Genomic DNA, 25,521 nt, shown 5'->3' with positions numbered 1-25,521 from the left:
GCAGATTTTTTTTTTCATTGAGAAGTGGTTTTCAAGGATTAAGGATCTGTCATAAAGTAGTAAATACTCATGAGAAATGTTATTCTCCAAAATAATATATATTTCTTCTGGTACATGATTAGCTAGTTGGATGGGGCTGACTTATCCAAAGGGATTGGTTAACCATTGAGTTCTTATTTCTATGAAAGGAGATAGAATATTGCCAAAATAAAAATGATAGTATTCATATTTTAATTTTTATCTATATTTTTTCAATAACAGCAAAGCCAAAGGAGTACCCCTGAGATGGAAAGACAGAGAGCTGTGTACCATCTAGCTACTAGGCTCGTTCAAACTGCTCGAAACTCTCAATTGGATCCAGACAGTTTACGAACATATTTAAGTAATCTCAAAAAGAAGTATGAAGCAGATTTTCCCAGGGCTAAACAAGTTTCAGGAAACACTGAAGAATAATAACAACTCATATCTTATACTAATGAAATAATATGTCTTAATATGAGGAACCTAGAATTCATTTTTCCTAAGAGCAAAAGAAAGTAATATTTGCTAAATTTTGTATTTTAATTGAAAATTACATTATATTAACCTCAGAATTATCATCTATATGTTCTATATAAGAAAATATTTGTTATATAACTTAAAAATGAGAACTATTTAAAGAACTGATTTTTATGTTAGAAAAAAGTGTAACGTGATGCTTTTTTCTCATTTATGAAACTTCATGTTAAGTTTATTTATATTTACAAGTTATGGTTTAAAATGTTATCATAAATAGTTTAGCTAAAAGAAATCTTTCTTTGCAGGTCTGAAAACTTAGGCAAGGTTTTCTTTTACACTGTTATTCAGAAGGAATATTTCTTTTACATTCTTATTATGACTCAATGATTTCTTAATTAATACCCCCAAATTCCAACACTGGATGCTTCTGAAGTTTGTTAGAATGATACCGAGAATTTTAAAGTATTCTTTTGGGCATTCAGTATAGTTCTAAAAGGTGAAATTCAGCAGATAGATATTTTGTACCGCAGAGAGTGTTTCTGCAAGGAGTAGTTACCAAATAGCCAGGTGTTCCATTTTCTACTCACCAACTTCTTCTCTTTTCCCTTTTCCAAATTTTCATTTTTGACCATCTTTTTTAGGTGAGTAAACAAGGCAGCAGAAAGGTAATATTGATATGTTTGCCTTAATTTTTGGTTCACAAGGGAGCATTTTATAAAATTGTGTTTCCACAGGTATGTGGCTCACACCACCTTTTAGAGTTAACCCAGAGGTTATTCTGGTTTTATAAATGGACAAAAGAAAATGGAAGACCATCAGTTGTTCAGTAACTGCAAAGAGCTGTTGTCTTCTCAAACACCTTATTTCTATAGTTCCGTCTCAGTAGAAGACTTACTCACATAATCTCAGCCCAAAGGCCTAAGGTAGGGAAATTACTCTTGGAAACTTAAGTATCTGGAACTCAGGGTATACATTCAGTAAGCTGCAAGATTCATAGTTATTTGTATTACTGTGAATTACTATTACAAAAAATTGTTCACAGACTGATTAGGGCCCTATTTTTTGTTAATACATACATATTTTATTTTATAAAATAATACTAATATGTTTTACTTTATTCAGCATTCTAAGTACACATTAGTTGCCAGATATATTGAAAAAGTTATAATTTGAAAGATACACATAATTTCTTTGAAAAATAATTGTAAATTAGTGTTAATAATTACATTAGATATATACTAAATGTCTTATTAAACTACTTCTATTTCCTATTCTCATGTTTTAGAAATAGAGCACCACAGTATTTGAATTTGACCATTAGTCACATTTAAATTCACAGCCTTTGAAATGAATTATATTTTATGCAGTCATTCCTAAAAGCAGTTAGATAATTTAGGTTTGTGGCAAATTTCTAGAAGGTACTGAGGAGGAAAAGGGAATGGCACATTGTTTGGGAGGGCAGGGAAGAAAAGGGAGGAAGCAATAACAGGGAGAAGGGGAGCTGGCTGCAGAAGAAAAACAGGCAAGCAGAGACAGGTGTGAAGTATTAAATATGCTGAATATCATTTACTCAAATGTATTAACTTCCCTTTACATTTAACCCTAATATTAAATTCCACTAGACTTTTAAGAAATTCTTCATCATCATTCTGCAGCTTTTGATGCAAAAATGGCAGCCAACCAATTAATCCCTTTTATTTTAGATTTGGAATACTGAGATAAAAATGGGTTTATATCTTCTTAAAATTAAATACTTTTTCTTCAGTCATTTTGTGTGTTGCCGAAACATATGGAAAAGCAAATCAAATGCAGATATAAAGTCGTGGTACTGTAGGATGGAGGTGAATGCTAGGAAGACAATCCATCCTTTAATTTTCAGGTCTATTTGCTCTACTCTTCAGTACCTCTTCGCCTTTGCCTTTCTCTAAAATTATAGATCATTATCTTATAATTCAGTCTTTTAAGATAAATGTCCATAATGTTTTAGCAAACTCCTTGAATTTCCATCTCAAAGCCATTCTTTTAGTCTGTTCCACCTTTATCCTCACATAAAGTAATCTTCAAGTCTAGGGGTAAGGTATATGGGAGTAGAGGGAAAGCGCAGCTTATCCTCATGCCTAGGAAGTAATACATCTGTTTATTTTAAAATTTGCATAACAGTAAAATTAAATCTTTTTTGGTCTACAATTTTATGAATTTTGGCACATTTATGGATTCTTGGTACTACCACATTCAAGATGCAGAACAGTTCTGTCACCACCAGATGATTCCCTTAGTACTGTCCCTTTGTAGCCAAATTCTTCCCTGACTCCTAACTTTAACCCAGCAATCACTGAGTATGGTTAAGCGTTCCTTCCCTATAGTTTTGTTTTTACCAGTCATATAGCATGTAGCCTTTTGAGACTGGCTTCTTTTACTGAGCATAATGTACTTTAGAATTTATCCATTTGGTTGTGCCTTTTAATTACTGCCTGGTATTCCATTGTTTGTATGTACCACAGTTTATCCATTCACTCACCGAAGGACATTTAGGTTTCTAGTTTTTGGTGATTATGAATAAAGCTGTTATAAACATTTGTGTACAGATTTTTGTGTGAGTGTTAAGTTTTAATTTATCTAGGTTACATAGGAGTGGAATGGCCCTGTCATATTGTAAGTGTATATTTAACTTCATGAGAAGCCTGCAGACTCTTTTCCAGAGGGCTTATACCATTTTGCATTCCTGTCAGCCATGTATGAGAGGTCCGGTTTTCCCACATCTTCTTTAGTACTTGGTATATTGTCAGTTTTTAAATTTTTTTTAGCCATTCTAATAGATATGTGGTGAGTAATGCATTTAAAATATTTTAAAGCTATTCTGATCATTCTTTAGCAAGCAGTGATTTTTAAAAATCTTTCTTTTTCCTAAATTATTTTTTAGCTGCTTTTTAGTTTAACCTCTCTGGTAGCACATTTTTAAATCTTTCACTTCAAGCAAAAGTTTCAGAGTTTGGTAAAAAACTACCAAAAATATAATTCAATAATATTTATTATGGAACAGACTACGTACTAGGTGCTAGGCGCACAAAAGATGTCTGACCTTGAGGTAGGCTTTTCAGGTGTAGTTAAGAAAAAAAACGCATGTAGTAGGGTTGGAACACCATGTGATAAGTATGATAATAGAGGAACATAAGAAGGGTAGTAGCACAAAAAATGTTTACAGTTCTTTCTGGGTCAAGGGAGTTTAAAAGGTAGTAAAATATGTCAAGTGTTCAGGAAGGGAAGAGCATTTTAGATAAGGATCAGCCTATGTAAAAGCAAAGAGATGTGAAACAGTAAGCAGCTTGGTTTAGCTGGGGGATAGAGTGCATATGAGAGAGTGGCAAAAAGATGAAGTAAGGGCTTTATATCAGTTTCTTCTTTAGATGACTGCAGAGCTTTAAGGTCTGTTGCTGGAGAGTGGAAGAGGGTGGTGGTGGTGGTAGAGGAATAACATGATAAGATTTCCATTTTAGAAAGATCATCTGGGTGGTAGCATAAATGGTTTTGGGATGTGTGGTTGAAACCAAGGAGACGAGATAGTTTAAGAAACTCTTTCAGTAGTGCAGAAGAGAATTGATGATTAAGGGTAGAAACAGTGAGAATGGAACAGGGTTGTGTGTGTGTGTGTGTGTGTGTGTGTGTGTAAAGGAGGAGAATGGAGAGGATGGAGTGGCTGGTGGAGGAGAGAAGACATTGATTTGAAAGATATTAAGGAGATTTAGTGCTGATTAACCAGATTTAGCGATTCATGACTTACCGATTTTTTAGTGAGGGGAAGGTGTTATGGATTGAATTGTGTCCCCTTGAAAAAGATTCGTTAAGTCCTAACCCCCTGTACTTCAGTATGTGACCTTATTTGGAAATAGGATCATTTCAAATGTATTGATAATTAGTTAAGATGAGGTCATACTGGAGTAGGGTGGGCCCCTGATCCAATATGACTGGTGTCCTTATAAGAAGATTGCCATGTGAACACACAGAGACTCAGGGAGAATGCCATGTGAAGATAGAGGATTGGAGTGATACATCTACAAGCCAAGGAATGCCAAAGATTGCTGGAAAACCACCAGAAATTAGGAAGGATTCCCCTACAGTTTTCAGAGGGTGTGTGGTTCTGCTAACACCTCAGCTTTAGGCTTCTGGGCTCCAGAACTGTGAGACAATAAATTACTGTTGTTTTAGCCTCCTAATTTTTGTACTTTGTTATGGCAGCCCTAGCAAATTAATACAGAAGGGAAGAGTTAAATATGATTCTACGTGGTGATACCATCAACCATGTTGAGAAATATGGAAATAATAAGAATTCCAGTAGAAGGAAGTTTGAAAGAATTCCCTGACGGTCCAGTGGTTAGGACTCCGCACTCTCACTGCCAGGTTCCCGGGTTTGATCCCTGGTCCGGGAACTAAAATCCCACAAACCATGTGACATGGTGCCCCCCCCCCCAAAAAAAAAGAAGAAGAAAGAAGTTCCAGAAATTTAGGTGCTGCTTGTTGCCCACTCTCTAGCATAGGTATGAGCCATGTTCAGTAGAAGTGATGACTAGATAAAATTCATTAAGCTCTGTTAGAGTGGATGGAAATTAGGGAATAAATGTAAAAAGATTTGCTAAAATATTTGCCCAGAAGAATCACTTCATCTAGATGAGCAATCTAGTTTTTCTTTATAAGCTAGATTAAGGTTTTTTTTTTTTTAACTTTCTTCATGTTAACACATATTTCCAACTAAAATAATTATCATATGCTACTGGTAAAATATTCAAATATTAATACATTGTGTGTTGTTTGAACTTCCTATATACTTATTTATGATCTTAAAATATGCTCAATCATAATTAAATGTGGTTTAAGTGTAATAAATAAGCATTTCTATAATCCAACCCTGTAATGCAGTTAAGGGAACGAATGTGGAAGGAGAGGAAAAGCAAGTGATCTAGTTATATTGTTACTTGGCTATTTCCATTCTGTTCTTTAGAAAGTTAAATCACACAATTGTTTTGTCTTACTATAGGACCAAAATGAATACCCTTTTCATATGAATTGTCAAATTTCGATAGTCCCCAGATTGCAGATAGTGAGGATGGATGCTGTCTACCATAATCTACTGAAATCGATCTAAATGCCGTGATGAGGTGGGGAACAGATCCTCGTTGTCAAGGACTGTGAAGTGTCTAAGATTTTTACCTTAACTTGCAAACTAGCAGTTTAGCTTACCATACTGTTTTCTGTCAGAAGACAAAAGACTGGGTCAGAAACGAAGGACTTTATTACTAGTGGCACAGCATGCAACATGAGCTTCTTGTTTGTGTTGGTTCCATGTACTCCCATCCTCTAAGATGTGTAGTTGTCCAGGTAGATGTGCACACAGTGGATTGGTGTTATAGCTGAAGAATCCCAAGCTTGGGAAACTCCAGGCTTTTAAAATGAGCTTCAAGCAAACCTCCTTGACCACTTCCCCAGAGGAAGACATTGCCTTTATTATATTAGATATTGAGCAAACCTGCCCTCTGCTCAGAGGGAGCCACTCTCTCTATCTTCTAAGGCTGCTCACTGTACAAACATCCTTAAAAAGATAGTCAAGAGTAAGACAGTTCCTCTGCTCATAAAACAGGTGGAAGCATGAGAGACCCATGGAGAATTATCTTCCAGTTCTCATCTTTATGTTGCAACAGTTTGACTACATAGTTATATAGAGAACAGTCTAATACCCTAGATATTCAAAAAGCAAAGAGCTAAAAAATTGTTGTAGAATACATTCTAATTTTTTTAAGATAAGTTTCTTTGTAACCAAAGGATATGCAGATTTAACTGATAACAGTTTCATTTTGATGTGATGTTGGGTCAAAACTGTTTCTTTTTTTGTATTAAAATACATATAGGGCTTCCCTGGTGTCGCAGTGGTTGGGGGTCCGCCTGCTGATGCAGGGGACGTGGGTTTGTGCCCCGGTCCGGGAGGATCCCGCGTGCCTTGGAGCGGTTGGGCCCGTGAGCAATGGCCGCTGAGCCTGCGCGTCCAGAGCCTGTGCTCTGCAACGGGAGAGGTCACAGCAGTGAGAGGCCCGCATACCAGAAAAAAAACAAACAAACATATAATTTGGGGTAGATGAAATGGGTGAAGGTGATCAAAAGATACAAACTTTCAGTTATAAATAAGTCCTGGTCATGTAATGTACAGCATGGTGACTATAGTTAATAATATTGTTATTATATATTTGAAAGTTACTAAGAGAGTAGATCTTGAGTTCTCATCACAAGAAAAAAAACTTGTAACTATGTGTGATGATGGGTGGTGATCACCACTAGACTTATTGTGGTGATTATTTCACAGTATATATTTCACAGTATTATTTCACAGTATATAAATTTATTGAATCATTCTGTTATATACCTGAAACTATTTTGTTTTACACAATTATATCTCATTAAAAAAATACTGTTGGGCTAGTATTTAGGGGTATCACATATCAAAACACCCAAGCTCCACGTTGTAACTTAAGGCTAATTATGTCCAAATATAATCCATTTCTGTCATCCTATTCCCAACACTTTAGTTGACTAATTCTTTACCTTGTGTTATTTGTGACCACAGATGCTACAGATTTATAAATTCTTCTCTCAAGGAAGGGATCACCTCTTAATTTCATTAATTATTCCCTACTACCAAACACAGTGTTTTATTTGCAAAATAACTCAATAAACATTTGTTATTATGGATACAAAATATAAAATAATATTTACTTAACTTAGGACATACTAAAAATAAGAGCTTCAGAGTTCAGAATATTAATATGACCAGATTTTCCACAAGTAACAAGAATACTCTAAGGCCGAAAACAACTTTTAAAAACAGAATAAAAGCATAAATTAAAATATTTTTAAAATGCATATAATTTGTTACACTGTATAGAAAGTTAATGGGTAGAGCCATATGTTAATTTAAATGTGATGCATTTAGGGTGTCATGTGAAAATATATTTTCTAATGGAATGTTCAATGCAGTAAAAATTTGTGTGAAGTTAATAGTTTATTAACTTCTAAACCATACAACAGTGAGCGTCCTTAAAGAATGAAGAAAAAGACGTGCATTAGCATTCTAAATTCAGGTAGTTCTGTAGATGAACAGGAATTAGAAGTGAAAATATTCCATTTGGGAGCATATTGTTGGTCAGTAGTTGAGCCCTGATGGTTATTCTGCAAAGATGTAATAGTTCACATGGATCTTTGTATCTTGTTGAAGGAATGTAGTCCAGCCAATTTGAAATAATTGGACGTTTTCCTAAACTTAGCTGTGTCTAAAGAAAAGGGAAATTATAAACATTTTAATTGTTTTATTTGAATTCACAAAATGCATCTTAAATTTATTTAACCCTTATAATATTTTTTTAAAACTTTTTCACTCGAGGCAAGAATTTTTACTCCCATTTTATTCCCCCAATCATATATAAGGTTTAATGTGTCTAAGGACACAAAACATTATTTCTTACAACAATGAATCTGTATGTTTTTAATTTTAGACAGATCATACACTTATGGTTTATTAGCTTCTTCTAGAGTAGTGTTGCCAATTTGACCAGTTTGACTGGAATTTTCTAGGAGACTTTAGAAAATATTAATCTGAGGTTCTACTCCAGAATTTCTGATTTAGTTAGTGTGGGGTTGGGCACAGACAACATAAATCCTAAAAGTTCCACCAGGTGATTCCAACCATTGTAGAGTAAAACTACATACTGCTGAATCATGAGAAGACCTAACAAGAGGCCCATACACACGAAGATAACTTTTTACGTTTTAGTTAAGCTACCCTTTTAAAGATTTAGTTCTAGAAGCCAAATGTTATTAGGCTGATTTAGAAGTAAAAGACATTGCTGTGTTATAGAGGTACTTCTCCAGAAGAACCTACACTCTACAGACTACATGACACTTTAACTTAAATGATATGTAATTTTTCATTGTTCAGTAAACAATTATTTAAAGAATATCTCATGTATACTCAGCATTGACCTTGGTGCTTGGGATAATTGCTAGGCTACACAAAATAGACATAGCCTCTGCAATCACAGAACTGTGGTCTAGAAGTAAAGATATCTAAATGTATATTTACAATAAAACTGGCAAATGTGGAAATGAAAAGCAGGGTTATTTAGAGTTCTTTAAGCTGGTTTTTATGCCATTTTTCACCTTATTGCTCAATGCTACTTCACTTATTAAGCTGAAATTGATTGGAATCCAGCTTTAACTTCTTTGCCACTCAGGTGATTTTGATCAACTCATTCTCTCCTAGTACTCTTCTATTTTGAGTGTACCTCAGCAATAGCATTCATGGACCTGGTTGAGAATCGATATGTCCTATAAAAAATGTGCAGGACTAACACTGGACAAGGACAAGCAAATTACTAAAGAAGCAAAAAAAATTTTTTTAACATTTTTATTGGAGTATAATTGCTTTACAATGGTGTGTCAGTTTCTGCTGTATAACAAAGTGAATCAGCTATACATGTATGTACATCCCCCTTTCTCCTCCCTCTTGTGTCTCCCTCCCACCCTTCCTATCCCACCCCTCTAGGTGGTCACAAAGCACCAAGCTGGTCTCCCTCTGCTATGTGGCTGCTTTCCACTAGCTATCTATTTTACATTTGGTAGTTTATATATGTCCATGCCACTCTCTCACTTCGTCCCAGCTTACCCTTCCCCCTCCTCGTGTCCTCAAGTCCATTCTCTATGTCTGCATCTTTATTCCTGTCCTGCCCCTAGGTTCTTCAGAACCATTTCTTTTTTTTTTAGATTCCACATATATGTGTTAGCATACGGTATTTGTTTTTCTCTTTCTGACTTACTTCACTCTGTATGACAGACTCTAGGTCCATCCACCTCACTACAAATAACTCAATTTCTTTTCTTTTTATGGCTGAGTAATATTCCATTGTATAAGTAAAGAAGCAAAAAAATTTTTTTTTATTTTTTTGTTTTAAAAATTAGTTGCCAAGGACTTCTCTGGCGGTCCAGTGGTTAAGAGTCCGTGCTTCCAGTACAGGTGGCGTGGGTTCAATCCCTGGTCAGCGAACTAAACTAAGATTCCACATGCCATGTGGTGCAGCCATAAAAACAAAAACACAAAATAGCAACAAAATTTGGTGCCAGGGCTTCCCTTGTGGCACAATGGTTAAGAATCTGCCTGCCAATGCAGGGGACACAGTTTCGAGCCCTGGTCTGGGAAGATCCCACATGCCGTGGAGCAACTAAGCCCGTGTGCCACAACTACTGAGCCTGCGCTGTAGAGCCTGTGAGTCACAACTACTGAGCCCATGAGCTGCAATTACTGAAGCCCACACACCTAGAGCCCGTGTTCCACAACAAGAGAAGCCACCGCAATGAGAAGTCCGCAGACCACAACCAAGAGTAGCCCCCGCTTGCCACAACTAGAGAAAGCCCGTGCGCAGCAACGAAGACCCAATGCAGACAAAAATAGATAAATAAAATAATTTTTTTTTAAAAATGCTTAAAAAAATTGGTTGCCAAAATAATTTGACGAATTTGCTGTCCTTACAGTTGGCCCAGGCATGGTTGATTAATATGCATTGTTAAAGCTTAAAAAAATTAAAGACCCAACAGAACTATATTTCTTAGGAGTTTATTTCTGAAGTCACACCTTTAAAGATAAGGGGAACTGCTAGATTCCTTGGTACTTTGACTGGTTTAAATTTATAGGGGTAGCTTTCTTTACCTTATGCAGACTTATTTCTCTTTTTTTAAATTAATTTTTATTGGAGTATAGTTGCTTTACAATGTTGTGTTAGCTTCTACTGCACAGCAAAATGGAACAGTTATACATATATCCCCTCCATTTAGGGCACTACAGTGCATTAAGTAGAGTTCCCTGTGCTGTACAGTATGTTCCCATCAGTTGTCTATCTTAGACTTATTTCTTGATACTAATAGACATGATACAATTTGATGCTGAAACTTGCAGTTCATTTTGACAGGATAAACATGCCCTTCATGTGGTTGATTTTTTTTTTTAAACCTTATCAAGGAGAAACTCTTCACATTTCTGAGGGATAGATATTTTCAATTGAGCAAATATTTAAAGCCTTTATATTTTCATCCTTAAAATTGTTCAGGAATTTTGAAAAGGAAAATATGTTTCTTGGTATGTGATTATAGTGGGGAGAAATGTAACTTTGATTTTACAATATTCTATTGGAAAAGAAGTCTGTTAAAAGTTTAATTTGTTCTGTTTTGTTTTTGTTTTTAAATTTAATTTATTTATTTTTGCCTGCATTGGGTCTTTGTTGCTGCGCGTGGGCTTTCTCTAGTTATGGTGAGTGAGGGCTACTCTTCATTGCAGTGCATGGACTTCTCATCGCAGTGGCTTCTCTTGTTGCAGAGCATGGGCTCTAGGCTTGTGGGCTCAGTAGTGGTGGCTCGCGGGCTCAGTAGTTGTGCACAGGCTTAGTTGCTCCGCGGCATGTGGGATCTTCCCGGACCAGGGCTCAAACCCGTGTCCCCTGCATTGGCAGGCAGATTCTTAACCACTGAGCCACGAGGGAAGCCCTGTTCTGGTTTTGAGACATAGAAATCCTAATAAACAGGTTATTATGTAATTAGAATATAATAACATACATCTACTTAATAACTACTAAAATAAACTATACTAACTTAAAAAAATTATTTCATATTTAGAAGACATAAAATTATGAAATAAAAAAGCTAATGCTCAAGATAATTAGAATTTTGCCTATTTTTAATTTATAAGCATATACTCAGTGATTCACTGGATTGATAGATGAAAAATTATTCTTGCCTCACAATTTTATCTTAAAATTGATCAATATTTGAGCCCACACCCAAAGTACAGTACTTTGCTTACCTCTATTTCCCTGGTTGAAATGACAGAAAGCATTCTGGAACAAAGCACTAAATATTTTTTGGCATCTTCCTGGACATCTACCAGTTCATGATCAACCATTATTCTCACTCTTGAGGAGTAAAGCACACAATGTTGATAGGGTTTTTTTCTCTTTCTACGATTCCATATTGCAGGAGTATTTTTAAGATATTGGATTGTCTCATCTGAGCTACGTAAAGTAGAGGTGTGATTCCACTTAATGGGCTTGGACAGTATACTGGTGTGAAAGTTCTGTGAATCAGACAAACAAGAAAAACCTCATTGAATATAGAATTAAGAAATGTGGTAAAAACTTTGTCTTAACAGTAAAGGGAAAATAATAGTATTATCTTAAATAGTAAATATCTTAAATAACATTAATCTACCTTCTCCTTTATATATAGTATGTCTTAAAAAGAGTTTTCCACTCTGAACCTAGGCCAACCTGAAGGTCAAAAAATAAGAAAACTGTACTACACACTTAAATCCCGTTTACACTTGTAAAAACAAACAAACAAAAAGATTTACAATGTGTGGAAAGTGTTTAGTTTTAGTAATAGCAATTCTTTCTCATTTGAGAAATCCATAGTGATTAGAGCTAATATTGATATAGTTCTAATAACTAATATTGATATATGGAAACTGATATAGCTCTGGAAAATCTAAAATGGAAAAGAGGGACAGACTTTTTTATTTCGCTTTATTAATAGAACAGAATTCTGTGACCCTTTTGTTTTTGTTGTTCTTGATCATGTATCAGGCTTGAGATTGAATTGAGTTTGAAAATTAGACTGAAAAGGAATAAGTGCAACTACCTTAATTCTATTTTTTCACTTTAATAAAATCAGAGTTGGTATTTTCAGGTTGAAGAAATGTAAATTATGATGAGGGTCGTATCAGGTCCCTCAAGGACAGAATTTAATTTGCCTTCTTCAGTAGAGTTTTGAGAGTTCTCTGAAATCTTGTTTTTCCTGGAGTGCTGCTATATGATGACTGGACTTGAAAACTTCTCCTCCCTTATGACAGAAATGAAAATGTTATTTTTTTCTAATTGTGTATAGTTCTTGCAATTGTTTCATTTAATAGACATTTATGTTTGCTATTGAATTGGTCACTATATGTAGATAGGACATGGTAGAATCAGCCACAGGGAATTTTGTATTAATTATCAAGCTTTGATTTGGCCAAGTAGACATGGCTTTTAGCACTAAAGGTCCTTGTCTCTGGAATTCTCTTGATTGATGTAATAAAATACTAATATATTCTGCAGAACAGCATATACAAACTATAAATATTAGTTTTGGACAATTATGCCTAGCAAGAAAAGCATTATTCAAAAAGAACTTTAAGATTTCAAATAATTAAGATGGGAGGCAACATGGTATAGTGTTAAAAACAATAGAGATTTAAAGGTTCTAGGTTCTAGGTTTTAGTTCTCCTAACTAATAAGTCAGCTTCTTTGAGTCTCCATTTCCTCATGCATTTATGTATTCATTTGCTCATCCATTCATTAACTAATTTATTTAACACTGGCTTGTCCAGAATGTACTGAGTACTAGATATGCAAAGATGGAAGATGTAGTCCTTGATCTCAACATGCTTATTATAGTCTAGTAAGGGAAACAAACAAGTAATTCAATAAATACATTACAAGGTGATAATTGCTACTATAGAAACATGCTTGGGGAACTGTAGAAACACCAAGGAGGGACACCTAACTCTACCTGGGTTAGTCATTGCCTGCAGGTTATCCTGGATCTAATACTTGAAGGTCATAGTAGGTGTTTGGCAATAAAAAGATTGGAAAGAATGTTTCATTTACAAACATAAACCAACACTGGAATATTGTTATGCAAGAACTAGCTATATAAAATACATCTTTTGTATTAGATGAGTTCTCTGGTTGAAGTGTATTTGGGGTCCTAGAGACCTCCCATATGGTGATTCTCTTGTCAGGAGCTCCAAAAAGTAGTTTGAAAATTACTAGACCAACTAGTTTATCTCCAAAGCTTCACTGAGCTCTGAAATGCCAAGATTTTGTGATTAAAAAAAAAATAGTGTGGTGCAGTGCAGAATAGTGTTTTAGAAATTAAGAAGTGGGATTTTTGTCATCACTCTACCAGTGGCACTATATATATCGTTCTAACTCTGTATAAAGTATATATACACTCTCTCCTAGAGTCATCTCCAGATCATTATTGTCCTGAACATCTCATCTTTTTCACAAATACTTCCAACACATATCCAAAATTGAACTTCTAAACTACTTCTACATTCCCTCTCCTGATTGTTGGTATTCACTTTCCCAAACCACCACTGCATTCAACTCTTTTACATTTCTTTGATTTGTATATGTTCTTCCATTCCATTTTCAATTCTGGGACAAGTCTTGCTCATCGTATAAGACCCTGTCTAATAAACTCTATGGCATTTTGTACATAGCTCCATTAAGCTCTTATCATTTTGGACAACTTGCTTAATGTCTCTAATCTTTCATTTTCTTATGTTCAAAATCAATGCGTGGGCAAGATAAACTATAAAATTTTAAGTTCTACAGGGCAATACTCTTTGTCTGTTTAATACACTTTTATATCCCTAAATGCCTAGAACAATGCTTGGCCCATAGTACATACTCAAATATATGTTAATTGATTTTTTTTTTACCATTATCCTGAAAATTATTATTAATTTTAAAGTTATTCTGTAGCTTTCGGGCCTAGTCAGAATTTTAGTGAAGCGCAATCATTTAACATTTTCAAAAGCAGTCTAATTTATTCATCTTGCTAACTCTTAAGAAGATATTTGCCTTAAGAGACTTATAAGTATGGGAATTCACGGGACTTAGGGGACAAAAAATACTGTAAGTGGCCCTTGTTAAGATTTAGAGATATTAGTTGATTTTAAAATATTAAGATTGACATTACTGTAGAAGATATTTTGGACCAAAAATGTTGAAAACATAACTAAAACTCAAATAGGTTTAAAATGAGATTCAAAAGTCTAGTCTGTACCCAAATGACATATAATTAATCCTCATGTTTAAAGATCATGTTATTATAAACCAAAATTTGCTTAATCTGTCCTGACAGTTAATTATTACAGTACTTATATGGATGGAATGAGGCAAGCAAAGCAAGAATCAATTTTTAAATGTGAGGTTAATGAACTGAACCCTCTGTATCTGAAAACCTGTCATATATGCACTTATGAAATGGGACATAATATTTCCATATAGACATGCAGGGAATGATTCCATTTTGTAGCTATAATAATTATTTCTAAAAATTTTCCTAGCATTTCTCTTCTGGTTTCCAGCTGCCAATTTAATAGACCTTTCTTCATAATAATTTTATCTTTGATATTTGACAGTTGACTTTCTTGAGATGTTTTCCCATGACTCCGTGGGACCATTCTCTTCAAGTTATGCATCTACCTCTTTGACTATTCATTCTCAACCCTCTTTCACTGATTCCTCTTCCTCTGCCCTCAACATCTAGGTAAAGTAGATGTGGCATTTTGACTAATTTTCATCTGATTAATTGTTCTCAGGCAATTTCATCTATGACCATAACATGATAACTACTGTCTGTTAATTTATTCAACAAATACTTACTGAATGCATACTGTATGCCAGGCACCCTTTTGGGTATTTGGGATATATGAGTGAACAAAACAAAGATGCCGCTTCTTGCTAATATAGTAGTGAGGGATAACAGACAATATATAACAGAATGAACATAGCAAACAAGCCAATTTCATAATATGTTAGAAGGTTTGATAAGTATTCTGGGAAAAAGAAAAAGTAGTGCAGGATTAGAAGTATGGAAGTGCTGGGAAGGTGCAGTGAGGGCATTTCTCAATTTTATTTTATTTATTTTTTTAATTTAAATGCAGTTGACATGCAATATTATATTGGTTTCAGGTGTATAACATAGTGGTTTGATATTTATACACAATATGAATTGATCACCACAATAATCTATCACTGTACAAAGTTATTACAATATTATTGACTATATTCCCTATGCTGTAAATTACATCCCCATGACCTATTTATTTTATAACTAGAAGTTTGTACCTCTTAATCTCCTTCACCTATTTTTCCCAATTCCATACTACCCCTGCCGTGAAACCAAGTTTGTATCTATGGGTCGGTTTCCTTTTTGGTTTTTGTTTTGTTTTTTAGATTCCACATGTAAGTGAAATCATACAGTATTTGTTTTTCTCTATCTGACTTATTTCACTTAGCATAATATCCTCTAAATCTGTCCATGTTGTCACAAATAGCAAGATTTTATTCTTTTGTATGGCTGAGTAATAATACATTGTATATATGTATATATGCACAGACACCACTTCTTTATCCATTCATCTATTGATGGACACTTAGGTTGCTTCCATATCTTGGCTATTGTAAATAATGCTGCAAGGAACATAGGGGTGCATGTATCTTTTTTAATTAGTATTTTCATTTTCTTCACATAAATACCCAGAAGTAGAATTGCTGGATCATATGGTAACTCTATTTTTAATTTTTTTGAGGAAACTACATACTATTTTCCATAGTGGCTGCACCAATTTACATTCCCACCAACAGTGCACAAGGGTTCCCTTTTCTCTATATCTTCACTAACACTTATTGGTGGTCTTTTTGATAATATGTGTTCTGACGGGGGAAGGTGATATCTCATTGTGGTTTTATAAATTTAGTTATTTATTTATCTATTTATGGCTGAGTTGGGTCTTTGTTGCTGCACATGGGCTTTCTCTAGTTGTGGTGAGCGGGGGCTACTCTTGGTTGTGGTGCACAGGCTTCTCATTGCAGTGGCTTCTCTTGTTGTGGAGTGCAGGCTCTAGGCATGCGGGCTTCAGCAGTTGTGGCACACATGCTCAGTAGTTGTGGCTTGTGGGCTCTAGAGCGCAGGCTCAGTAGTTGTGGTGCAGGGGCTTAGTTGCTCCACGGCATGTGGGACCTTCCCGGACCAGGGCTCAAACCCATGTCCCTTGCATTGGCAGGCGGATTCTCAACTGCTGCGGCACCAGGGAAGCCCCCTCATTATGGTTTTAATTTGCAGTTCTCTGGTGATTAGTGATGTTGAGCATCTTTTCACATATCTATAGGCCATCTGTATGTCTTCCTTGGAAAAAAATACCTATTCAGGTCCCCTGCACCTCTTTAAATTTGATTTTTATAATATTGAGTTGTATGAGTTCTTTATATGTTTTAGATTTTTTTATTTTTTTTTTTGCAGTATGCAGGCCTCTCACTGTTGTGGCCTCTCCCGTTGCGGAGCACAGGCTCCGGACAGGCAGGCTCAGCAGCCATGGCTCATGGGCCCAGCCGCTCCGCAGCATGTGGGATCTTCCCGGACGGGGACATGAACCTGTGTCCCCTGCATCGGCAGGCGGACTCTCAACCACTTGTGCCACCAGGGAAGCCCTATGTGTTTTAGATATTAACCACTGGTTGGATATATTGTTTGCACATAACTCTCACCACTCAATAGGTTGCCTTTTCATTGTTTTGATGGTTTCCTTTGCTATCCAAAAGCTTTTTAGTTTGATGTAGTCCCATTCGTTTAGTTTTGCTTTTGTTGCCCTTGCCTAAGGATACATATCCAAAAAAATATTGCAAAGACTGATGTAAAATTGCATACTGCCTATGTTTTCATCTAGAAGTTTTATGGTTTCAGGTCTTATATTTAGATCTGTAACCATTTTGAGTGTATTTTTGTATATGGTGTAAGAAAGTGGTCCAGGTTGATTCTCTTGTGTGTAGCTGTCCAGTTTTCCCAACACCATTTATTGAAGATGTTGTTTTTTCCCCATTGTACATTCTTGCCTCCTTTGTTATAGATTGATTGACCATATACGCATGGGTTTATTTTTGGACTGTCTATTCTGTTCCATTGATCTATGTGTCTGTTTTTGTGCCAGTACTATACACTTTTGATGACTATAGCTTTGTAGTATAGCTTGAAATCAGGGAGCATGATACCTCCAGCTTTGTTCTTCTTTATAAAGGTTGCTTTGGCTGTTCATGGTCTTTCAAGATTCCATACAAATTTTAGGATTATTGGTTTCAGTTTCATGAAGAATACCATTGTTATTCTGATAGGGATTGCATTGAATCTGTAGATTGCTTTGCGTAGTTTGGACATTTTAACTGTTAATTCTTTGAATCCATGAGCATGGTATACCTTTCCATTTATTTCATCAATATCTTCAATTTCTTTCATCAATATCTTATAGGGTTTTTTGTGGTAAGTTTATTTATTTATTTTGGCTGCATTGGGTCTTTGTTGCTGTACACAGGCTTTCTCTAGTTGCAGCAAGAGGGAGCTACTCTTCGTTGCAGTGTGCGGACTTCTCATTGCAGTGGCTTCTCTTGTTGCGGAGCATGGGCTCTAGGTGCTCGGGCTTCAGTAGTTGTGGCTCGCAGGCTCAGTAGTTGTGGCGCACAGGCTTAGTTGTTCCACAGCATGTGGGATCTTCCCAGACTAGGGCTCAAACCCATGTCCCCTGCATTGGCAGGCAGATTCTTAACCACTGCACCATGAGGGAAGTCCCAATATCTTATAGTTTTCAGAGTACAGGTCTTTCACCTCCTTGGTTAAATTTATTGCGAGATGTTTTATTCTTTTGATACAATTATAGATGGGATTGTTTTCTTAATTTCTCTTTCGATAGTTGGTAACATTTAGAAATGCAATAGATTTCTGTACTGATTTTGTATCCTGCAACTTTACTCGATTTGTTTATTCTAATAAATTTTTTGTGGACTCTTTAGGGTTTTCTCTATATAGTATCATGTTATCTGCAAATACTGACGGTTTTACTTTTTTCTTTCCAATTTTTCCAATTTTGTCTCTTTTTCTTTTTTGATTTGCTGTGGCTAGGACTTCCAATACTATGTTGAATAAAAGTGATGATAGTAGGCATCCTTTTCTTGTTCCTGATCTTAGAGGAAAAGCTTGCAGGTTTTCAACTGAATAATATGTTAACAATGAATTTATCATATATAGCCTTTATTATGTTGAGGTATGTTCCCTCTATACCCACTTTGTTGAGAGTTTATATCATAAATGGATGTTGAATTTTGTCAAATGTTTTTTCTGCCTCTATTGAGATGATTATATGGTGTTATTCTTTGTTTTGTTAATGTGGTGTATCAGGTTGATTGATTTACACATATCGAACCATTCTTGCATCCCTGGAATAAATTCTACTTGATCATGGTGTATATTCTTTTAATGTATTGTTGAATTTGGTTTGTTATTCTTTTGTTGAGGATGTTTGCATCTGTATTCATCAGGGATATTGGCCTGTAATTTTATTTTATTTTATTATTTTTTTCAAAGTGCGTTTATCTGCTTTTGGTATCAGGCTAACGTGGGCCTCATAGAATGAGTTTGGGAGCATTCCTTCCTTTTCAATTTTTTGGATGGTTTGAGAAGGATTAAGTCCTTTTTGAATGTTTGGTAGAATTCATGAAAGTGTCTGGTCCTGAACTTTTGGCATTTTCCAATTTTAAATAGGATTATAGGAGAGGGCTCTACTGAAATGTGACATTAGATAAAGAAGAAGGAGATGAAGAAGTTAGCTATTTGGACATTTAAGAACCCTAAGGCAGGAGAGTGTGCCTGGGGTGGTGGAGGAAGAGTAAGGGAGCCTGTGTGGCTAAAAGTGTGAAAAGGGTGAGGGATAGTAGGAAATGAGGACAGAGGTAATGGGATGTCACATTGTGTAAAGCCTTGCAGATCACTATAAGAACTTCATCTTTAAATGGAATGGAAGAGCCACTGGAGATTTTGAGTAAAAAAAAGCAGCACGATCTCACCTTTATTGAGAATTTGTTATGGGATAGAAGGAGAGAAATCACTTAACTTAGGTGATAACAGTGGAGATGATCAAATTCTGTATATTGTTTAAAGGCAGACTCAGCAGATGTCCTGACAGACTAAGATGTGCAATGTAAAAGAGAGACATCAAGGATGACACTACATAATAGCTACCTACTGCACATCTTTACCTGGATATCCCTTAGGCAATGCAAACACATGCATCCAAAACTGACTTTATAGTCTCTTGTAATAATTTTAATAGATTTGTGGCATGACCATTGTGGTAGACTGAAATAGCCTCTCAATATGGCAAAAGGGATTTTGCAGATATAATTAGGATAAGGATCTTGAGGTGCGAGATTATCCAGGGGGGCCCAGTATAATCACAAGAGTCCTTATAAGAGATGTCAGAGAATGACAGAAGCAGAGCCAGTGAAGGAGATAGGACTACAGTGTTGGCTTTGAAGATGGAGGAAGAGACCATGAACCAAGGAATGTAGGCAGCTCTAGAAGTTGGCAAAGGCAGCTAGAGTATCTAGCTAGAGCCCTCTAAGGCTCTCCCTTAGAACCTCCAGAAGGAACCCACCCTGTGACATCTTGATTTTAGCCCTTGTAGCCTCATTTTGGACTCTGACCTTCAGAACTATAAAATAATAAATTCATATTATTTTAAGCCACTAAGTTTGTGGCAGCTTTGTTACAGCAGCAAAAGGAAGCTAATACAATCATCAACGAGTCTCAAAATTTTGAAATTTGAAGAGTAACTCTTCTCTTTCATTTTCTACTTCTAATCACCTATTGTAATGCCTGGTTATTCTATTTAGTAATATCTCTTCTTTTCCCTATTGCTATTGTTTTTAGTTTAAGTCCTCATTATGATTTACCTAGGGACTGGGGGGGGGATGGTGGCAGAGCAGATTAGTTCTTCCCCCAAAACTATTATAAGTACACATGTAATCTTAGTTAGCACACTGGGCGTGCTATGCAAATTCAGTTTCAAGCACGTCCTCTAACCACCTCCCTCTTTTCAATCAGGTTGCTTCCCTCAACCCTTCCTCTACAGAAATTCTGGACCTGCCATTCTACCTGGAGTGTTTGAGCAGTCTACTAACTAGTCTCCCTAATTCTAGCTGCACCCTCCCTTACCACAGTCCAGTCTTCAAATGGGAGCTGATGAATCTTTTCATACTTCAAGTCTGAAAAGACCTTCACTGATTGGGCATCACCCATGGTATAAATTTCAAATTCCTTGGTATGGCCTACAAAGGTCCTTCAAGGGCTCTCTTTTAGGCCTTATCTGTCACTATTACCTGATTTCCATCTCACTCTCTAGCAATTGCTGAATTGCCTGTAGTCACTGGATACAACATGTTTGTATTTCTCTTGGCTTTAGTCAGCCTCTCTCTGCCTAGATTACATTTCTTCAAGGGAAAGACAGGGAAAACTCCTTTTTACATTTTAAAAATAAATTTAAGACATCACCTCTTCTAAAGTGCCTTCTCCGATACCAGCTCCTCCCCAATATTAACGATGTCGTCTGTTCTTTCTACCTCTGTATGCTTCTATTTTTGAACTTATAGTATAATTATAATTTTTTATGGCTTATGTACTAGTCTGTGAGCTCTCCAAAATCAGGAAATATGTCTACTTTGTTTTTGTATCCTCAGCAAATAACACAGTGCCTGGTACTTAGAAAATGCTTAATAAATGATTATTGTTATTTTAACTGAATGATGTCATCTCTCTTTATCCACTTACAGTCTTCCATACTGTGGCATTTATTTTTGCAGGTTTATTGCAAAAATGAACAAACTTAAGTTCCTTTCTCTCATTAATTCTGTCTCTTCTCCTCCAGAGACCTATTTAGACACCTCATTATTGGATTAGCAAAATTATCAAACTGGAGTGTATACAGGGGAAGGTGACCAAAGAATGATGCTGCTATGGAAATAAAGAACAACAGATAATAGGAAACGTAAGGTATTTATTATGGGGACATAATAGCTATGTTCAAATATTTGAGAGGTTTTCATACAGGACAGAGAATGAGTAGACTTTGTATTCTATATCTCTGGGGGCAGAGTTGGAGAAATGGAGACAGAATTCAGTGCACTATGAGGAAGAAGAATCTAATAAAGCTGTATAAAAATTCATTTTTTCATCCAACACATTCTTCATTAACCACTTACTATGTATCTGCATAGTTCTAGACATGAGGATTCAAAGCTGAAGCAATAGTCAAAGTTCCTCCTTTCATGGAGCTTACTTTTAGCAAGAGTAGACAGTGGACAACAAATGTTGTGGTTGGAATATATTGTTCAAGGGGGAGAATGACATGAGATTAGAATTCGGGAGATTGGATTTGGGGACATATCATATGGGAGGTTTTTTTTTTAATTTTTGGCTGCGTTGGGTCTTTGTTGCTGCGTGTGGGCTTTCTCTAGTTGCTGCGTGTGGGCTTTCTCTAGTTGCGGCGAGCCAGGGCTACTCCTCGTTGGGGTGTGCGGGCCTCTCACTGCGGTGGCCTCTCCCGCTGCAGAGCATGGGCCCTAGGCGCGTGGGCTTTGGTAGCTGTGGCCCACGGGCCCAGTTGCCCTGTGGCACGTGGGACCTCCCAGACCAGGACTCGAACCCGTGTCCCCTGCATTGGCAGGCAGACTCTCAACCACTGCACCATCACAGAAGTCCCCATATGGGAGTTTTAAAAAATGGTTATTGAGTTTGAATTTTATTTCACCTGTAGTAGGAAAACTTTGGATGATTTTAAGCGTGGGTGGTATGGCCTATTTTACATTTTTATAAGGTCACTCAGGCTTCTGAGTCAAGAATGGATTGTAAGAGGGAAGAGTGGAAGCTGGAAGACTCTTTAGGAGTCTATTGGAGTTGTCTAGGCAAGGGACAATGGTGGCTTCACCTACGTTGGAAACAGAGAAGATGAAAAGTATAAATAATTGTTACATATTTTAGAGATAAAATAAAAAAGATTTGCTGATGTGTTGTGAAAGAAAGAGAAGAAGCAAACATAAATCCTAGATTTTTGGCCTGAGCAACAGAGGCCATTAATCAAGTGCAGAATTCAGGGGAAGGAGCAAGTTGGCAGGTATAGTGTGAGTAAGATCAGTATTCTGTTTTGATTCTGTTAAATTTGAGATGCTCTGTGGAGATGTTGAGCAGACAGCCTCATATAGGAGGAGTCTGGAGCTCAGAGGAGAGGTAATGGCTGGAGATAAAGATTTGGGAGTCATTGGCGTATCGTAATATTTAAAGTCGTGGGACTGGGTAAAATCTTTGAGGGAAAATGAGTGGCTAGGAAAGAGAAGGGTCCCTGGCAAAGGAATGATTTACCTTAGGAAATAGTTAACTCACTACTACTAGAGTTGTTCAAGCAGAGACCAGGTGAGCACCAGCCAGAGATGCACTCTGGGAGTTGCTGCCCAGGAAGAGGGGTTAGGGGAGGTTTGCTAGTGAATTCTTAGGTTCCATCTGAATTTAAAATTCTGTGAATCTGAAAGATCCTAAAGATATTGTGGTACTTAGAATTGGCCTGTAATGTGTTTTACCTTGTGGATGCATCTAAGTCAAAATCTGTTAGTCTTTAAACAGTTTATTAAGACAGTTTTTAATGGCACTCTATCCTGTCCAACCATATGTTTTTCTTTCATTTTCCTTTCTTTCCTTTCAGTTTTCCCTTCTTGCCCCTCATTAATCTTTTTTTTAACTTATCCTCTCTTCCTTTGTTTTACTTCATTTTTCTTTCCCATGGGCCTGCCAGGGATACACATAGGCACTACTTAACCCAGCTAGTGACACTCAGTGTTAGAAGCTGCTGATCTCTGCTATAGTTACAAATATAGTGGTCGTAAAACAACCAAAAAGTACTACTTGGAGTTTTATTTATTGATATTGAAGACTTCAACTCTCAGTTTTTGTACTTGGGTTATCATTAAGGAAAGTAATCCAGTGGTTCTCCATCACCACAGTGATACACAATCAAGAAAACAACTCTGCTTCAGGCAGAATCTAAATTGGTTTAGTCTTAAACTGATCTTATCTGTCTTGTTTTTCATTGAATACATGGTTCTATCATCATGCCTAGTACAGTGCCTCATGCATAGTAAGGTGATAAGTACTTTGTTGAATGAATGAATAAATGCACATCTGTTCTAATCAAACTAATACCTAAAACCAAAGACTAAATTGCAGTTAGTGCAAACTAAGTAACTTTAAAATCTGTATTACAGACTACAATGAGGTCATATTGGACATTTTATTCTAAGATCCTCAGTAGTAACTAAGTAACTTTAAAATCTGTATTACAGACTACAATGAGGTCATATTGGACATTTTATTCTAAGATCCTCAGTAGTATTCATTAGCTAGATTGACATGTTTAGACAATGTGAAAATTTCGTTCTATAGCAGATTGAATCAGGTATTTGACTTTCACTGTGTTCAATTCTGGAGAATTTGGAGTCAAATTTATAATGTTTAACATAAAAATAGGGAATTATTATGTTTAACAAGTATGACTAAGTGAATATGTGTGTATATCCTGAATTATACTTTGAAAGACAATTTAGATAGTTTATAGATAAACATTCTCAGTATTCTCAAAAAGAAGAGATCACAGTATTACAAAAAACAATGTCTTTGACTAGTTACAGAAATCTAGGTTGTGTAACACTGCATTACCTTGAACACTTCCATGTAAGTTTTATAGAGCAAACCACTAGTAATTTATTGGTACATAATAATTTACATATAGGTAAAATTTTATTGAATAAATAATGAAGGAATGAACAAATGAATGAGCAATCAAGTCAGGATTCTTTATCCATATGTAGTCACTATGCATATACATTTTAGAAAAAAAGAAGTAGTATATCCTCCTAAAGAGAAATTTTCTCCTTTTATGTTGAAAACATATGAGATTATTACCTCCATATCAGTGCCAGGTTACAACTTCTGTCTTGAACATAGTCTTTTGCCCTCTTGAGGAGCAATTCCACAAAGTCAGGATTACCTTTTCTGGCGAAAACCCAGTACAGAATTGTATTCACACATATTTCAGTAAATTCAAGATTAAAATTTAGTTCAAAACAGTATCTTGATTTTTCCACAAATGCAATATAATCTGTGAGTAGTAGGTCAAACCGATCCAAGTCTCTGTACCTCAGAATTTTTGCCAGTGTTCTATAAATCCTGGGTTCATAACAGTGATATCCCCACTGACCCAAAAACTACAAGGATGGTCTTTTAACAGTTTTGTCAATGAGATCTCAGAATACATTGCTTTGTGGACAAGAAGTCTTTCGACATAATTTAGAAGATTTACTCATTGCTACTTAAGGCAACGATATAGAAATAAAATCACAGGAAGTCATACTGTAATCCTTGAGTTACTCTACAAACAGGAAGTGCTTTTTAAACTGTAGCCAGAAATAAATATCATGTGAAATATTACCATCAAGTACTGGATGACATCACAATAGATGGAGATCTGTCATCAGCATAGGTCAGAAATTTGGGATATTATATGTAACTGGTGACCTTTGAGAAAGACATATTGGACAGAAATGGCACATGGGAGAGCTATATAATATTAATATATAATATATATAATATATATTGTATATTATATGTAATATATTATATATATATTATATATATAATATATATAATAAGATATATTTTTAACTTTCTAAGAATTCAACTCAAGCTAGTATGTATGTTTATCAAGTGCTAAAAGTACAGTCTATACATTAGACAAAATAGTATTAATAATCAGACTGATTATTCTTTTTAGGCTATCATATAACAAAGAGATAATGATAGAGTGAAAAAGTTCAAGCACTGTTCTCATATTCTGCATGAGGACTGCACGTTCTCACTTAATCTTCATAGGATATTTTCCCTATGTTATAGTTGAGGAAACTAAGGCTTAGATAGGTTAATAAACCTGCCAATAGGCACTGTATTAATTCTCAGAGAGAAAAGATGTCATACAATATTAAACAAAATTTGGAAACTTTGTTTTAGAATTGTAAGTTCTGTAGAGATTATTCCTCTATATATAAGGCAGAATATATACAGTGGGGGCATTAAAAGTACTTCAAGCTGGGGTTTCCCTGGTGGTGCAGTGGTTAAGAATCCGCCTGCCAATGCAGGGGACACAGGTTCAAGCCCTGGTCCAGAAAGATCCCACATGCCATGGAGCAACTAAGCCCGTGCGCCACAACTACTGACCCTGCGCTCTAGAGCCCACGAGCCCCAACT

General features: G+C 35.9%; 2 protein-coding genes across 2 annotated transcripts in view; one reads left to right on the top strand and one right to left on the bottom strand.

Annotated features, from left to right (window-relative positions):
* The window catches only part of MSH4 (mutS homolog 4), a 98,152-nt gene extending 97,501 nt beyond the window's left edge, over positions 1–651 (top strand). The window contains exon 20 of the mRNA XM_022581067.2: positions 262–651. Within this exon, the coding sequence (XP_022436775.2) occupies positions 262–453 (192 nt within the window). The 3' untranslated portion in view covers positions 454–651. The remainder of the gene's footprint in view (positions 1–261) is intronic.
* Positions 652–7,490: 6,839 nt separating this feature from the next.
* On the bottom strand, positions 7,491–24,584 carry ASB17 (ankyrin repeat and SOCS box containing 17). The gene is given in 4 exon segments (XM_022580910.2): positions 7,491–7,808; positions 11,384–11,511; positions 11,514–11,653; positions 24,184–24,584. Coding segments are annotated over 4 exon segments (876 nt in total). The 3' UTR covers positions 7,491–7,601.
* Positions 24,585–25,521: the final 937 nt, after the last annotated feature.

This window comes from Delphinapterus leucas, chromosome 1, assembly GCF_059928025.1.
Source record: "Delphinapterus leucas isolate spDelLeu-1000000601 "Yukka" chromosome 1, BTC_Dleu_Yukka2, whole genome shotgun sequence".
In the NCBI taxonomy this organism is placed as follows: domain Eukaryota; kingdom Metazoa; phylum Chordata; class Mammalia; order Artiodactyla; family Monodontidae; genus Delphinapterus; species Delphinapterus leucas.
The sequence above is the reverse complement of the archived record's forward strand: the minus strand, read 5'-3'. Positions and strand labels throughout refer to the sequence as shown.